The sequence below is a fragment of the Hyaena hyaena genome, unplaced genomic scaffold (genome assembly GCF_003009895.1).
Source record: "Hyaena hyaena isolate Hyena2069 unplaced genomic scaffold, ASM300989v1 scaffold_583, whole genome shotgun sequence".
In the NCBI taxonomy this organism is placed as follows: domain Eukaryota; kingdom Metazoa; phylum Chordata; class Mammalia; order Carnivora; family Hyaenidae; genus Hyaena; species Hyaena hyaena.
In genome coordinates, this window is record NW_024081216.1 from 655491 (window position 1) to 671961 (window position 16471).

General features: G+C 38.4%; 1 protein-coding gene across 10 annotated transcripts in view; it reads right to left on the minus strand.

Annotated features, from left to right (window-relative positions):
- SOX6 (SRY-box transcription factor 6) overlaps nt 1-16471 on the minus strand; it is a 357612-nt gene that overhangs the window by 63823 nt on the left and 277318 nt on the right. For all 10 annotated transcript variants that reach the window (XM_039256670.1, XM_039256668.1, XM_039256665.1 and 7 more), the window contains 2 exons: nt 11753-11936; nt 8523-8710 (listed from right to left, as the gene is read on the minus strand). In XM_039256670.1, coding sequence (XP_039112601.1) covers nt 8523-8710; nt 11753-11936 — 372 coding nt within the window. The remainder of the gene's footprint in view (nt 1-8522; nt 8711-11752; nt 11937-16471) is intronic.

Sequence of the window (16471 nt, forward strand, 5' to 3'; positions counted from 1 at the left end):
GGAATAGGTTGACATAGAAAAAAACACTGCAATGGAACATACGAGTCAATTGCTTACAGAAACAACCACCCTGATTAATCAGTACTATGTACACGTTTAGAAACAACACCACCTCACTAGTCTCTGTGCTGTATAAGAATCTCATTCATTCCAAACACACCTTGCTAAATAATTTGCTCACAATACCCTTTCACTTATTGTTGCATGGCTCTATTGTTCTTCTGTCTGAACTCATCCTGTCGTAAACAATGAATATCTGAATCAACTGTATATATACGTAACAAAGAGCTGTGGCAATTGACAATGTGAAACAGAAAACATCCAGTATGTTTTTCATTTCCAATAAAAGGGGGCAGTATTACATCAGCGTAATACTGATGTACTGTTCTGATATTTTTGCAAAGTATGGTTGAGGAGCAAGAATCTACATTTGCAAAAATCGAACAACTGCTTTTTATGAACAAACAGACAAGTTTACAACGTGTGTCAGAGACTGAATGATTATTTTCCCAATAACTTGATTGAGAAATGTATATGTACATGAGATGTATATATAGTTATCAAGAATCATGTTAAATATTTTCAAATATAATAGATTGAAACTTTGGTTTTTGGAAATATATGAAAATATATAATAAATTAGTAAGGACAAAAGCTTCCTAGTACTCTAATATAATCAAATTTGAACATTATCATGTTGGTTATGGCAAGATTCTAGCAGGTGGCCAGTGTATACAAGTTACTCTAAGAATGAAAAAGAAAAATGGGTATCTTGACTTTGTAAGAAGGTGCTGTCAACTTTTTAGTAACCTTCCACGCTAAGACATTTTGGCCCCAGGGAGCAGTAGGTTAACTCCTCCACCATTGGAGAATATCAAAAAGTGAAAATTTAACAAAATTAACAATGATTTGTCAACCTGTCTGAGGTCTTAAGGTAAGTAAGGACCTAATATTAAATGAATATCCCCTCTGTCAGATATGTGCTCTACATATATTTTCCCTCAAAGTAATCCTTCAAGGAAAGGGTAATTACTCCATTTTATAAATATGTTTATTGAGACTCCCAGATGTTAAGTAACTCACTTAAGTAACACAGCATAGGCTGCGTCTAGCATTAATCTTGGAAACTGAGTCCCAGGATTACTCATACTCTTTACAAAATACTGTGTGGCCTCTAATTCTATTACTATTTCACACTTAGCCTCCACTTCTGCCTCTTCATCTATATAAGCATCATCCAACCTTCAGTTTTCTGACTGATACCTTTCCAGAGGCTGAACCAGTGGACCTCATGTTAGAGAAGAATGACTTATCCAGACAGGAGGTACAGGGAGTAGGGGACTCAGTACTTTTCTGCTGCATAGATGTTTATTTTTTTTATTTTTTAATTTTTTTAATTTTTTTTTATTTCTAGGAGAGAGAGAAAGAGAGACAGCGTGAGCAGGGGAGGGTCAGAGAGAGAGGGAGACACAGACTCTGAAAGAGGCTCCAGGCTCTGAGCTGGCAGTCAGCACAGAGCCCAACGCGGGGCTCGAACCCACGAACCGTGAGATCATGACCTAAGCGAAAGTCAGACGCTTAACCGACTAAGCCACCCAGGCACCCCGTATAGATGTTTATTTTTATTTTGTCTGATTCTATCAAAGTTTTGAGATTGTCAGTGTAAAAAGTACTTTTATGTGTAATAGCCTTAAAGATCTCATAGGATATTAATAAATGAGTCTGGCACAGTTCTATAAATAACAATGTCATTGTCTGAGAATTAGGAAAGCTGAAATCTAATTTCTGATCTGCCATGAATCCACTATGCAACAATGGCAAGTCACTTTTCTTTCTCTGGGCCTCAGGTTTTCCTTCAGTGAACTGAAGTGATTTGGCCAGATCAAATGTAATGTTTCTTCCAGTTCTTTCTTTGCTTTTAATCCCATCAATGTACTTCATAGACAGTATAATAGGAGTATCCATGATAGCTTGCTTTGACACATGATAAGATCAAGCATTTTTCTTAAAAGATTCTCAGGAGTTGAGGGGAAAAGCAATTCAGACCACATGCAAGTAGATGTGTAATCTACCTATATGACCAACTCTGATCAGTAGGGAATCAATCAACTGGCTCATCAGGATTACTAAAATGAGCAAAATTACCAGATTCCCAAGGAAACATAATAGCTATTCAAGAAAGTTCTAACCAATTACCTTGTCAGTACTCAAATATCAGGAAGGTCAGAGAAGTTAAAGATTGCACTTTAGCACTGAAACAGCCCACTCTGCCTCACCTCTCTTCTGGCCAGATGTCCTTAGCTGAGTTCTAAGGACATTTACAAGCAGTCTGTTTAAAATTCTGCTGTGTATTGTCATGACTAAAATACTTTCTATCTTAGAGATGTCAAAACAACAAAATTTGGTAAGCAATTAGTCTATAATATGATCTAATTGCACTCATACTTAGGGATAAAGATGGATGGTGTTCTTGACATGGAAAGCTAAAACCAAGGGCAGTAACTTAGACTTCTGCTGGCAGGACACTCACACTCCATGCATAGAAGCTATGTTGAAACGATGGAGCATAACAGCTCCTAAGGCGCCGTTACAGTCTATTGTCCCTACAATCTATATATTTAACAGACCCTAAATATCCTGTGAAACAGCCGACCGGAACAACTCCATTGATGCTGTTCTGGCCAATCAAGTCAACAATGTTTCATTTTAAAGTGCTAAAATCAGGATATACCCAATAAAGTGAAATATGCCATGGGTACACATGCATTCAGATGGACAAATATGTGAGTCTATATGTTATAAAGACACAAGCATCCCTATGTCTGTGTAATAAATATTTGTCCACACTTAACATACATATAAAACATGCTTTATATCTATTTAATGTTACTAAATGTCACAAAAACACTCCACAGTGGACCTTGTGGTGCTTTGCCCAGATCCCACCCTCAGGACTAAAAGATTTACTCTCTCACCTGCAGGGACTATTGTTGGTAGCCAGCTGTCAGCTACTGGCCCTCTTTCACATTGCCTTAGCTAAAGAAAGTCACCTCACCATCCCAGACTTTAGCCTCTACTACAAAGCTGTCATCATCAAGACAGTATGGTATTGGCACAAAAACAGACACATAGACCAATGGAACAGAATTGAGAACTCAGAAGTGGACCCAAAAGTATACAGCCAACTGATCTTTGACAAAGCAGGAAAGAATATCCAATGGAAAAAAGACAGCCTTTTTAACAGATGGTGTTGGGAGAATTGGACAGCAACATGCAGAAGAATGAAACTAGATCATTTTCTCACACCATGCACAAAAATTAACTCAAAATGGATAAAGGACCTGAACGTGAGACAGGAAACTATCAACACCCTAGAGGAGAAAGCAGGAAACAACCTCCTTGACCTCCACCGCGGCAACTTCTTACTTGACACATCCCCAAAAGCAAGGGAATCAAGAGCAAAAATAAATGATTGGGACCTCATCAAGATTAAAAGCTTCTGCACAGCAAAGGAAACAACCCAGAAAATTAATAGGCAACCAACGGAATGGGGAAAGATAGTTGCAAATGACATATCAGATAAAGGGTTAATATCCAGAATCTATAAGGAACTCACCAAACTACACGCCCGAAAAACAAACAACCCAGTGAAGAAATGGGCAGAAGATATGAACAGACACTTCTCCAAAGAGGACATCCAGATGGCCAACAGACACATGAAACGATGCTCAGCATCCCTCCTCATCAGGGAAATACAAATCAAAACCACACTGAGATACCACCTCACGCCAGTCAGAGTGGCTCAAATGAGCAAATCAGAGAACTCTAGATGCTGGCAAGGATGTGGAGACACGGGCACCCTCCTACACTGTTGGTGGGAATGTAAACTGGTACAGCCCCTCTGGAAAACAGTGTGGAGGTTCCTCAGGAAACTAACAATAGAACTCCCCTATAACCCAGCAATAGCACTGCTAGGAATTTACCCAAGAGATACAGAAATGCTCAGGCATAGGAGCACATGTACCCCAATGTTCATAGCAGCACTCTCCACAATAGCTAAAACATGGAAAGAGCCTAAGTGTCCATCAACAGATGAATGGATCAAGAAGATGTGGTTTATCTATACCATGGAATACTACATGGCAATGAGAAACAATGAAATCTGGCCATGTGTAGCAACATGGATGGACCTTGAGGGTGTTATGCTGAGCGAAATAAGTCAGGCAGAGAAGGACAAATATCATATGTTTGCACGTATAGGAGGATTAGGAGGAACTTGACGGAGGACCAAGGGGGAGAAGAAGGGGGGAAATGGTGGGGGAAAGGGAGAGAGGCAAACCATGAGAGACTCTTGAATGCTGACAAAAACTGAGGACTGATGGATGTGGGGGGGGGGGGGGATGGGCATAGAGGAGGACACTTATGGGGATGAGCACTGAGTGTTATGTGGAAACTAATTTGACAATAAACTATTTGTAAAAAAAAAAAAAAGAAAGTCACCTCACCGAAGGTCATGTCTCCTGCCCAGGGTAGCTCCCATCCAATGACTGGTTGACACAAGTGTGTAAAGGCTCACCCCCTCCACCCAATTCAGGACAATTCTGAATGGCCATGGCAGCCTCAAAGCCTCCTGTGGGGTTTGCTGAGGCTTGACTGAGACTGCATCATAAACCAATCCTGCTTTTGTCCTTTTCCTCCCATAGGTGGCAATGAAAGAGAGCACACCCCAATAAACATGCTCGCTAGCCTCAAGCTCACATCCCAATTCTCAAGGGACCCAAATCTGTGACACACTCCTCTGCAAAGATTGTCCAAATAAGAGAGTGACCAGTTATGCTTGACATGTTATAAGGTTTTGTGACAGCAACACCTTAAAAAACTCTCTAAAACTGTATTATGGGCATTAAAGAATAAATTCATAAATCTAATTTATGGATCTTTATATTTAAGATAATAATTCCAAAGTGAACTGCAAAGACACTTAAAATGAATTTGTCACAATCCATTTCACCTATCTTACTGCATATTATATATTTACCCTCTTTGACCTCAGAAGAAAATTTGATCCTCAGAAGAAAAATCAGTATCCTATGGACCATCATAAAATTAAGATGGATGTTTTGATTATAAGAGAGCCAAAGATACTGTAATACTGTTCTCAATTTACTCTTTTGAATGCATCCAACCTAACAAGCAAGGATAGATAGCAGTTCTAGAAACTAAAAAAAGTCTATAAATGTACAAACTACATTCAAAACAGTGAAGTTATTTAAAAGGGAGATCTTATTAAGTAAAGCTTGTGAACTCTTCTTATACATAATGGAATATAACAGATTTTCCATTATGTTTGACTATTCAGTGCCCAAATTTCAACCCCAGTAAAGTCATCTACAGAGACAACGCCCTTCAAGGGTTTTCTGGTTCTGTAGAAACTACTTTTGCCATTTACCCTCAGGGGCTCAGTTATATTCAATGTGACTTATTTTAGGTCAAGATTGGATTTATTAGTATTTTTTCAATCATAGTCTAATCTCTCATCTCTCTCCTGTGTCTTCCAAAGCAAAATAAAATTTCATTATTTCAGAACCTCAGACTTCTCCCTCCCAAATAAATTAAGAAAAGTCAATGAGCAATACTTAAAATTAACCTGTAGTATTTGAAATTAGTAGTCTAACACACAACTCTGTGTTTATCTCTAATATCAGAATAGTAGAAGAGGTTTGGGGGCAAGACTTTTCTTCTTTTGTGGTCCTGAGACTTCACTCTATATGTAACCATAAGGGTTTAAGAACCCAGGAGGTTCTTAAAGAGGGGTTCTGCCTTCTGAAGATGAGGTACTTAGTTGACCAAGCAGATCCAGTGACTGGCATATATACCACGAGTCCCAAGTATACAAAAGTTTATGGCTTAGTAGGCACCAAAAGACACACATTTCCCCAAACAGTTTTTCTCCAACTTGATCTGAGCCTCTCATCAAGGCTTGATCAAGGCAAAGAGGTCCAATAATCAATTTTTTATTGATTTTTTTATGTTAACATTAGTAAGTCAGTGCAGTGAGGAATGACATAAAATTCCTTATTAAGCTTTGGGAAGTCAACACTTCCAGAGCTAAGCTTTCTAATCTATGTGAAGACTTCGACAATGTTCATATTTTGAGAATCCCATCATACTTACACCCCAGCCCAGCCCTTGAACCTCAGCAGTCTGTTTGTGTGGCTAAAGAGTATAGGGGATCAATCAAGGATGAGCGGTTGATTTAACATGAGCAATGGCTCTGTATCCTACTGTAATTGGCTGAATTGTGTCCCCAAGATCGATGTGTTCAAGTTCTAACCCTTGGTATCTGTGAATGTGACCTTATTTGGAAATGGGGTATTTACAGATGTAATGAAGTTAAAACAAGGTCACACTGGATTAGAGTGGACCCTAAATTGAATCACTTTTGTCTTTATAAGAAGAGGGAGATCTGGACACACACACACACACACACACACACACACACACACACACACACACGAGATAGCCATATGGAGGGAAGCAGAAACTGGGAGTGATGTAGCTGAAAGACAAGGAATGACAAAGCTTGCCAGCAACCATCAGAAGCTAGAAAGATGTAAGGAAGAAATCTTCCTTAGAGTTTTCAGAAAGAGTATGGCCCAATCAACACGTTTATTTTAAACTGGCCTCCAGAACAGTGAGAAAAGAAACTTCTGTTCTTTTAAGCCATCTAGTTTAGTTGTTACAGTTTTAGGAAACTAATACACCCAAAATCTCAGAGTATCACATCACCATGCCTTTTGAAGAGGAAACAAAGAAAACACACAACACCATGGTTATAGCTATATATTCAAATACTCAAGTAACAGTACACATGACCTTATACTTGTGTCATGACTTTTTCCACATGCTAGTTTAAAACTGCTTCTAGGAAATAGGAAAGTGTAAGTTTATTTGAAAGAATAGAATCTCTATCACAGCACCCATGCTAGAAGTAGTAAGGATAGAAACAAAGCAGAGGCTCTTGGTTCTAACTTATAAGTTATAGTCTCAGCCTATACTGAATAAACATATGAATGGAAATAACTTTTTAAATTTATTCTAAAACTATTACCAAAGATACTACTCACTATCCTACTCATGTGTCCCTATACAGTTCTCATGTTTTAAAAAAAAAACTTTCAGAATGTGGCACTAGGAAAATACTGTCATCTCTTTAAAAAATGGTATGTTTCATTCATTCATTAGTTAATCAGAATTTTTCACCCAGTGTACTACAGTAGCCTCTTAATTGGTCTCCTTAGTTTCATGCTTTTTTTGTCTTTTTAAGTTTGTTTATTTTTGAGAGAGATAGGGAGAGAAAGAGAGAGAGAGAGCGAGCACATGAGGGAGGAACAGAAAGAGAGGGCAAGAGAGAGAAATCCATGCAGGCTCTGCCATTAGTGCAGAGCCCTGAGAGGGGCTCACTCAGGAAGCCATGAGATCATGACCTGAGTAGAAATCAAGAGTCAGATGTTCCAGGGCTGTTTCCATTCTTAACTTCCTACAGTCCATTCTTGCATATTGGTCAGGAGGATCCTTTTATATGTAAATCATATCTTGTTTGTTCCCTGAACAATACCCATCCAGGGATTCCCATCACCCTCAGAATAAAATGCAAAAACTTTCCAGGGCCTAAGACTTCTTGCAGGTTCCACCAGGGTTATCACTTTACTTCAGGTCCCACCTTGCTTCCTTCTCCTATGCTAGTTTTGCCACATGGATCTCCTTGTTGGCGGTTCTATACTCCAGGGGCCTCTTTATTTATCATTCCTGCTGCCCTGATGCTCTTCTCTGACTCATCACATCGCCTACACATGGCTTCATACAGGTCTCCATGAAGTGCTACTTCCTCAGAGAGTCCATTCCATCAAAGAACAACCTGTAACTCCCTACTCCCTTAACTTGTTTCTATTTCTCTCATGGCATCTATTGAGCTCATGACTTTACTGACATTACATTATGTATTTAATTTTTAATTTCTTCATTGCCCTTGCTTTCCTACAGTGTAGGCTCAATGAGAGCAGGGATTTTTGTCTGATTAGTTCACTGTTGTATCTCCAGTGCCTAGAACAATGTCAACTACAGAATAAACACTTGATACATAATTTGTTGAATCAAAAAATAAATGAATGCATTTTGTAAGTTGCTTTAGTTTATTTTTTTGCCCTGGTAGATAGGGAACTTAGCAATAAATTCAATGGTGAGTCATAGTAATGAGTAGCCTTCATCATGAGCATATATGCTTCTTCCTTCTTTTTAAGTATTCAGATATTCTATTCCTGTTCTAATAGCCTCATATATTCCCTTTATTACAAAATATTTTAAATCTTTTGTAATGGGACAGAAATATACCAACAGGCAGGTAGTTTGGGTGCCAGGTTGGGTGCCTGGTTGGGTACATGGGAGGCAACCCCACAGTAAGAGCCAGATGAGAATGAGCTAATGGGTCCAGCAGAGTCAGGAAGGAGGGAAGCAAGTTTTACCTTTTCACTCCTGCAGTTGTTCAGCCCCACATTGTTCATGGAAGACAGTTTCCCATCGACGCCATGTGGCTGCTGCTGCTGTTGCTCCCTCTGGATCTGTTCTCGCATCTTCCGAGCCTCCTGAATGGCTTTCATCACTGTATCCTGATCTCCAAACAGGGCAGGGGAGTTGAGACTGGACAGGATATCTGCATACACAGGATGCATGATTAGAAGCTTGTGAGCTTAGATGCTAACAAAATACTGTCACTGTCCAATCCCCTGTAGAATTCTGCATTCTCCAAATAAGAAAGGGGGCATGTTTGCTATTAAGGAAGCTGCAATACTATACATAGAGCACAAGAAAACCAAGCTGTGCTGGGTTTTTAGCCCTTGGAGGATACCCCCAGCACTCCAGTTAATCTGGGCTCAGTCAACCCACCTCCTCACAGATGAGGGTTCCTACATTCCAATTGTATGTGTGTGTGTGTGTGTGTGTGTGTGTGTGTGTGTGTGTGTCTATGTGTCTATTCTGGCTAGATCTAACAATTAGTTGGGGAGAGTCAGGAAGAGGGAGATAGGCTAGTTGGGGAGAGTCAGAAAGAAGAGGGTAGGGAGAGGTACAGAGATGTCTGTGCAGGATGCCCGTTATACTGGGTATACTAATGCAGGAGAGCTGTTTCTGGCCCAGCAGAAACAAATTCTGTGAGGCTATATGTGTACATTAGTGACATCTTTATCTGTGTGCTCATATGTCCACTGCAGGAGAGAGGGGGTGGGAAGGAATACACTGCACTCTCCATTCCCCAATCACTGGCTGGTTAATGAAGCATTCTACTCATCATGCTGCCTCAGTTATTTACCAAGAGAATGACAACCCGTTCCCTACCCCCAACCGAACACCCACTGCTCTCAGCTCCCTGTTTTTGTGATAGCGAGGCTATATGTGTGGGAATGGTTTTCACATCAGTACAAAGCTTCAAGTACAGTGAGAATAAATATTTACTTTCATTATATTCCATGCAACTCGGAGGGGGGAAAATGAAATTAAACTAATTCTCTTCTGTGTCTTGTATTTTACTATAGGTTAAAATTAATACTTTACATAAGCTTTTCCAATTTTAGACAGAAAGAGGGCAACTGCTTGCTGACTGATAGATTGCAGCTGCTGTGGTAAAGTTTAATGTGATCCACTTGTTTGTATCTTGATATGAGCATTTCATAGCACATGTATGTGTGTATGTGTGCACACACCTTAGACAGGACAGAGAGAACCAGACTAGAGTCAAGCCCACACCACACATCTACGTGTGTGCAATACATGTGCATATGAATGAGTTTAGGGAAAATTCCCAAGGCTGTCTATAGAAAATTATTTAGAAGTCAAACAATCACTTGTTAGGATTTAGAAAACTAATAACATTTTGCTCTGAAGCTCTTCTGATAAAAATAAAACAAAACATTTCTATCCAATATTGCCTGGACAAAATTGTGATTGCTTCAGCCTATGTCTAGCTCATGATCCAAGAAATATGCTCTGCTGAAGGATAAACTCCATAGAAGCAGGGCCTGTGACTTGTCACCTTTGTCCCTCATGATACTCAGTATATATAGCAAACAAATACTTTCCACACCAAATTCAGAAGTGGACTATGGAAAGGCCATTTCAGGATCAAGCCTAGTATTTATCCTTAAGTTGGCTTTTTATTTTCCCTTATCTCATAGCTTCCAACAATCCAGCAACCATATTCACGTGCTGGAAATGACTCACTTCTCTCTCCCATATGAGTATCACTGACTTAAAATGAGAATAGGCTGCTACACGGATCCTAATGTTCCAAATCTGAATGAGAAAGAACTATGTCTCACCATTAGAAGATTCACTTAACCCCAGCAAAGTGCAGCAAATACTCCCAATTGTGACCTCACATAACACAGCACCGAGTTTATAGAACTCAGGTGAGAGGACCCAGATTCTAGTCTTGGCTGTACTAATTAATAGCTACCTGGCTGTAAGCAAGCCATTTTACCTGTAAGAATCACAGGTTAATTAATGAGGGTAATAATGCACTGCCACATAAGATAATTATGAAAAATCAAATGAGATATGTAGGCAAAAATGACTTTTAAACTGCAAATCCTACACTTACATATTATTTTGTTTATTCTACTAAGCATTTCAGGCTCTGGGACTCAATAAGGGCAAGTAAGGTAATGTGAAGAAATGCTAGTTCTAAGTCCCCAATCCCTTGGAATCTCTGTGTCTTAGATGAAAATTAAGGGGCTTAGTAACAACATGTTAATTAGCCTATTTGACACTCAGCTACTAACAAATGCTTTTACAGTAATTGTTTCATTCCACATGTAGAAGTAAATCTGTTAGTATTGGTTCAGTCCAGTCTTTTTAAATCACATGATTTCTAGGTGTCAGACACTGTGTTAGGCAATTATATGCATTTTCTCTCTCTCAATTCTCCTAACAACCTATGAGCTAGGTAATCATATTCCCCTCTAAGAGATTAGGAAACTGAGTTCACAAATATTAAATAACTTTCCCAGGGTCACATAACAAATAAGTGAAAGCTCTGAGTCCAAGTCTGTCTGATGCCAAAACTCATGTTTTTCCTCTATACTTCTTGCTAGGGTATGAATGTCCCTAGAGATACTTGGCTATATATCAGAGAGTATAAGAAACCAGAGGATCATTACGACATACCTTATCAGATACCAATCTTTTTTCATATTATGCCATTGAAGTGTGTCATTCGCATTTGTTTTAAAGCAAAACTAATAAGGAATAAGATGTAAAATTCACATACATTCTAAAAAGAAAATATAAAACTTCAAAGAAATTTTGGACTTTTAGCAGGCAGCTTGGAGGCCAGGTCCCTTTAGGCTCTCGGAGTTTTCTTGATCACTCTTGTCTGCCTAGAGTTACTTTAGCAGCAAAGCACTAACCAAACACAGAAATCCCCAAGTCTCTGATTTGCTGGATCTAACTCATCAGCATCTAAAGAACCCATCCCAGCAGGATTTATATTATGACCTTTTCCAAAAGTTCTAATCATCCCAAGACACCAAAAGGTGTTATGTTTTAGTAGAAAGGATTTTACTTTTACTTGTTGTTGTTGTTGTTGTTGTTTTTCCTGGACTAGCAACACTTTGGAAACAGGGATCAGTCAGCACTGAACAGGTTTGCTTTATTTTACCCAATTCATACATCTTTTCCTGTTGTTGACCTTTCCATTTACCTAAAGAGGATCCTCTTCCCAAACTTCCTCCAATAGGGCTGGGGATGCTGCTTTTGTTAGGCAGATTAACGGGGCTGGTTTTGCTGGCTGGGAAGAGACTCTGGGTGGGAGATGTTGGGGACTTTACAGGCTCGGCTGTCTTGGGTCGGGAAGAGAGATTTAGCGGCTGTGCTGCTGCTTCGTCCTACAAGAATTTAACATAAATAATTATTAAAAAAAAAAAAGACAAATGAAGCACATTATCACTTAGTAAGCCACAGTTATTTTACACCTCAGAGACAATGCCACATTCTCCTGCAATAATAACAAAAGAAGCTAATTATCTACCTCCTTGAAGATTCATCGGAAGGAAACCTCATTAATTTCCCTGTGTTATGCTTCTATTTACATTAACTGTGTAGTTGGATCATTCTTTTTGCCAAATTAAAATCTGAATTAGCTCACATTACAGCTTAATTTCCTAATGTGTTTTCAAGGATCTAAATTAACCTAGGGCATTTACAAAGAATTATTTAAAATTTCAGCAGCTCTGTAGTGCTTTTGTGTTATTCTCTCTGAAAAGTTCCTGCAACTATAAATAGGCTCTGCAGCTAATTTTTTAATATATATTTTAAATCAAACAATTGCAAGTACTTTAAAAATGGAAACACAGGCTTCTTCTGCTGTCCTGGGCCTCTGCCCAGGGAGCCGCATGCCACAGCGTGGCTTCTATGTGGCTTTCTGGGTGTGGACACTCCTCATGGTCTATATTCTCGTCTCTATTCATGTTTAAAATTAATTTTTGCAAAGAGCAAGCACACATTATAATTATGTTTTATATACCATGCTATATGTAATTTATTTTTCATGTCTAAAGTGATGTTTCTTTATATTCTTTGCTACGCATATTTACAGAGTGTCTATTTTAAGATGCCTGTCCTTCTAAACCGAGCACGGTTTTCAAATATCTGGCTTGTAACTCTAGTGCAACCAGGAGCTTGAAAGCTAACCTCCTTGCCTTTATTTTGTCTCATTTATCCTGCTATTAAACACACATAACAACACATCCATCATTCTAGAAATTTAGTTGTAATATAAACATATTCATTTAAATGGTCAGTTTTAAGATCTATATTATTGTGTTCTAAAATAAAAATTGTTGGCAAATGTTAATTTCTGTTTTTCGTCTGAGAAGGCACAGAGAACTTGCTTTTAATGTCATTTTTAAAGGACACAGTAGAGCTTGGAAACAGAACATCCTTCCCGTTGGCAAACATGTGCCCTCTCTGGGGCTTAATTTTTTCATTTGTAGAAAAAGAGCTTGATTCTAGCTGATCTCTATGGTCTCCTCATGTATCGATGGTCATTGTTTAAGGGGGAACAAAAAGAGATGTCAGAAAAGACTACTTAGGAAGAAGGTTAGAAAGAGAAAATCGAAATCACATGCACAGAGAAGCCAGTATACAGCAGGCCCCTATGCTAGACATTTTCACATATACTTGCTCGTTTAACTAGCAATAAGACTATGAAGTTGAGCAGTATTATTCTAAATTGACAAAGGAGGAAGTGTCAAAGTGATAAAATCACTGTCCAAAGCCATACATGGAAGGACACCATTTGAATTCTACTTTACTGGATTCCAAATCCCAGGTTCTTTTTCTATTAAACTGTCAGAGAAAATAAGTCACTCAATAAAGCAGTGAATTTTTGTCAGGCAGAGAAGGACACATACCATATGTTTGCATGTATAGGTTGATTAAGAGGAACTTAACAGAGGACCACGGGGGAGAAGAAGGGGAAAAATAGTTGGGGAGAGGGAGAGAGGCAAACCATGAGAGACTCTTGAATGCTGAGAACAAACTGAGGGCTGATGGGGGTGGGGAAGAGGGGATGGCAGGTTTTGGGCATGGGGGAGGGCACTTGTGGGGATGAGCACTGGGTGTTATATGGAAACCAACTTGACAATAAACTTAAAAAATAAAAAAAAAATTTAAAAAGCAGTGAATTTTTCTGTGTTGGTAGGAAATAGATAATCAGGCACATCTGTTGAGATGTACATTTATCTATATCCAGACAGAGGACAGGTTCTCAGGAAACATAGTTATATCCATAATGTACGTCAAAAATGTCTTACGTGCTTCATTACAATGTATTTCTCTTTACACTCAAAGGATATTTAGACTAGTTCTAGACTAGATACTCCTATCTAAACAATAGTGATTTATATATCCTAGATATTTAGTTTTCTCCATGTTTCATTTATTTGGGGTTCACTGCAATCCTTACGTATCTGAGTTCAGAGTGTTCTTCAAAGTTAAAACATTTTCAGCCATTACTTTTTTGAATAAGTTTTTCTGTTCCTTTTCCTTCTGGGGCTCTAGGTACATACATTAGGCCATTTGATGTCCAACAGCACTGATAGTCTTTTTTTTTTTTTAATCTATTTCATTCTGGATAGTTTCATCATTCCATCATCAAGTTCACTAATCATTTCTTCTGTGACATATAATTGTTACTAATCTCATCAGTACTCATCCAGTGTAGTTTTCATCTCAAAAACTGTATTTCTCATCTCCAGACATTCCATGTATGTGTTCCATGTCTTGCCTTATAATGCTCATGTTTTCCTCTATCTTCTTAAACATATGGTGCATATAAAATCTTATTTTTCTCAGCTTTGAGTATACTGTATTTTCATAGTTCAGTAATTGCCACTTCCGCTAACAATGCACTGGGCACAGGAAGCATCTACCAATCAAGTAAATCCCTTGTCACCATGGCAGGCCTGATATTGGTGCTCACAGCATGCCATGGCTTGACATAAATTTTGTGAGTGTTTTTTAGGGAGAATATTTGCCTTCCTTCTCATTTGACTATAGTTGGAAGTCCCTATAGTAGCTGTTTTTACCATCTTAACTATTAATTCTATCACCTGTGCTATTTGGCGGTCTATTTTATTGATTGACTTTTCTCTTCACTATTGTTCATATTTTATTGCTTCTATAAAAGCCTGCTAATTGTTTTTTTAATGTTTATTTATTTTTGAGAGAGAGAGAGAGAGCACAAGCAGAGAAGGGGCAGAGAGACACACACACACACAGAATCTGAAGCAGGCTCCAGGCTCTGAGCTGTTAGCACAGATCCCCAAGCAGAACTTGAACGTGTGAACCGTGAGATCATGACCTGAGCTGAAGTCGGAAGCTTAACTGGCTGAGCCACCCAGGTGCCCCAGAAGCTTGGTAATTATTGAATGGAGACTACATACTGTGAATTTTAAAATTCTGAGTGTTGGAGTTTGTGCATTCTTTCAAATATTTGTGGACTTTGTTCTGAGACACAGAAAAATCTGACTCTTTCTAGGCTTGCATTTAAGGTTTGTTAGGCAGGTTCAGAGCAGCCATTAATGTAGGGATAATTTGGGCCCATTACTGAGGTAACACCCTTCTTGGGAACCCTACTTGATACCCCATGTGTCAGGAGATCTTTCCACCCTGGCTAATGGGAACACAAACCCATTCTCAGTCCTCTGTGAACCTTGAGATACCATTGGCTGCTACATCTTGTATTTTTCTCTGGCCTCAGAAAGTTTCCTCATATACATATGATGATCAATACTCCACTAAATAGAGGAGAATCTTCTACAGATTTTCAATCTTCTCTCTCTCTCTGTGCAGCTCTCTCCTCTCTGGTACTCTACCTCCCAAATTCTATCTACCTTAGCATCCCAAAATTCTAAACTCTATGTCTCTATTCAAGGAGCTTGCCATGTTCCATGTGGGTTTCCCTTCCTGCACTATTACCTACAAACAACATTTTGACAGTAAGCTGGAATAACTGTAGTACTTTTGTCACTCGTTTCTCTTTTCTCAGGAATCACTGCCCTATATTCCTATTGTAAATATCTGAAAACCATTGTTTTATATATTTCGTCCTGTGTTTCAGTTGCTTAGGCTGGAAGAATAAATCTGATCCCTGTTCCTCCAATACAGTTGAAAATGGAAATCCTCTAGGTATTTAGTTAGGCTCTCTCTTGGTATACAACTAGGTATTTCAATTATAATCACTACCACCACCACCACCACCACCATTGTCTTTATTACCATCAGATCATCATCATCAAGATCATCACTATACTAACATTAATGAAACATTCACTATATGCTAGAGGATTTAAGGTCCATAATAATATTAACTCCCATTTTTCAGAGCAGAAAACAAAGGCTGAAAGAAGTTAAGTAAATTGTCCAAAGTGACAGATGGTAAAGGTAGTAGAACTGAAATTTGAACAAAAATAATCTGATTTCTGATATTGATATTTATAGTAGATAAAAATTCTCAGGGAAAGAAGATATATAAGATAATCTATGCTTAATTTTGTTACCTTCAGCAAACCATGCTTTATGTCATGTGGTTATGTTATATACAGAGGGAAAGCAATGATTATAGACAGAAACATTTTAGTGGCCATAATCCTTTCGATTAGCAAATCATGAGATTATTCTCAGAGATTCTTCATTAGTAGGTAGAAGCAATTTTTTAAAAACTTAAAACATTTGCTTTATGTCTTGGTCTATATATTTTTACCCACATGTACAATAAATAATCTAATAAGTATAAGGAATGTTTCCTTTGTTATCAACATAAAATACAGTCAAGTCAAATTATATAGAGAATTCCCTAAGAATTTGCATGTGGTCAAGTGAGTAATAAAACTCAGTTGGCCCACAAAGCTGGAATGGT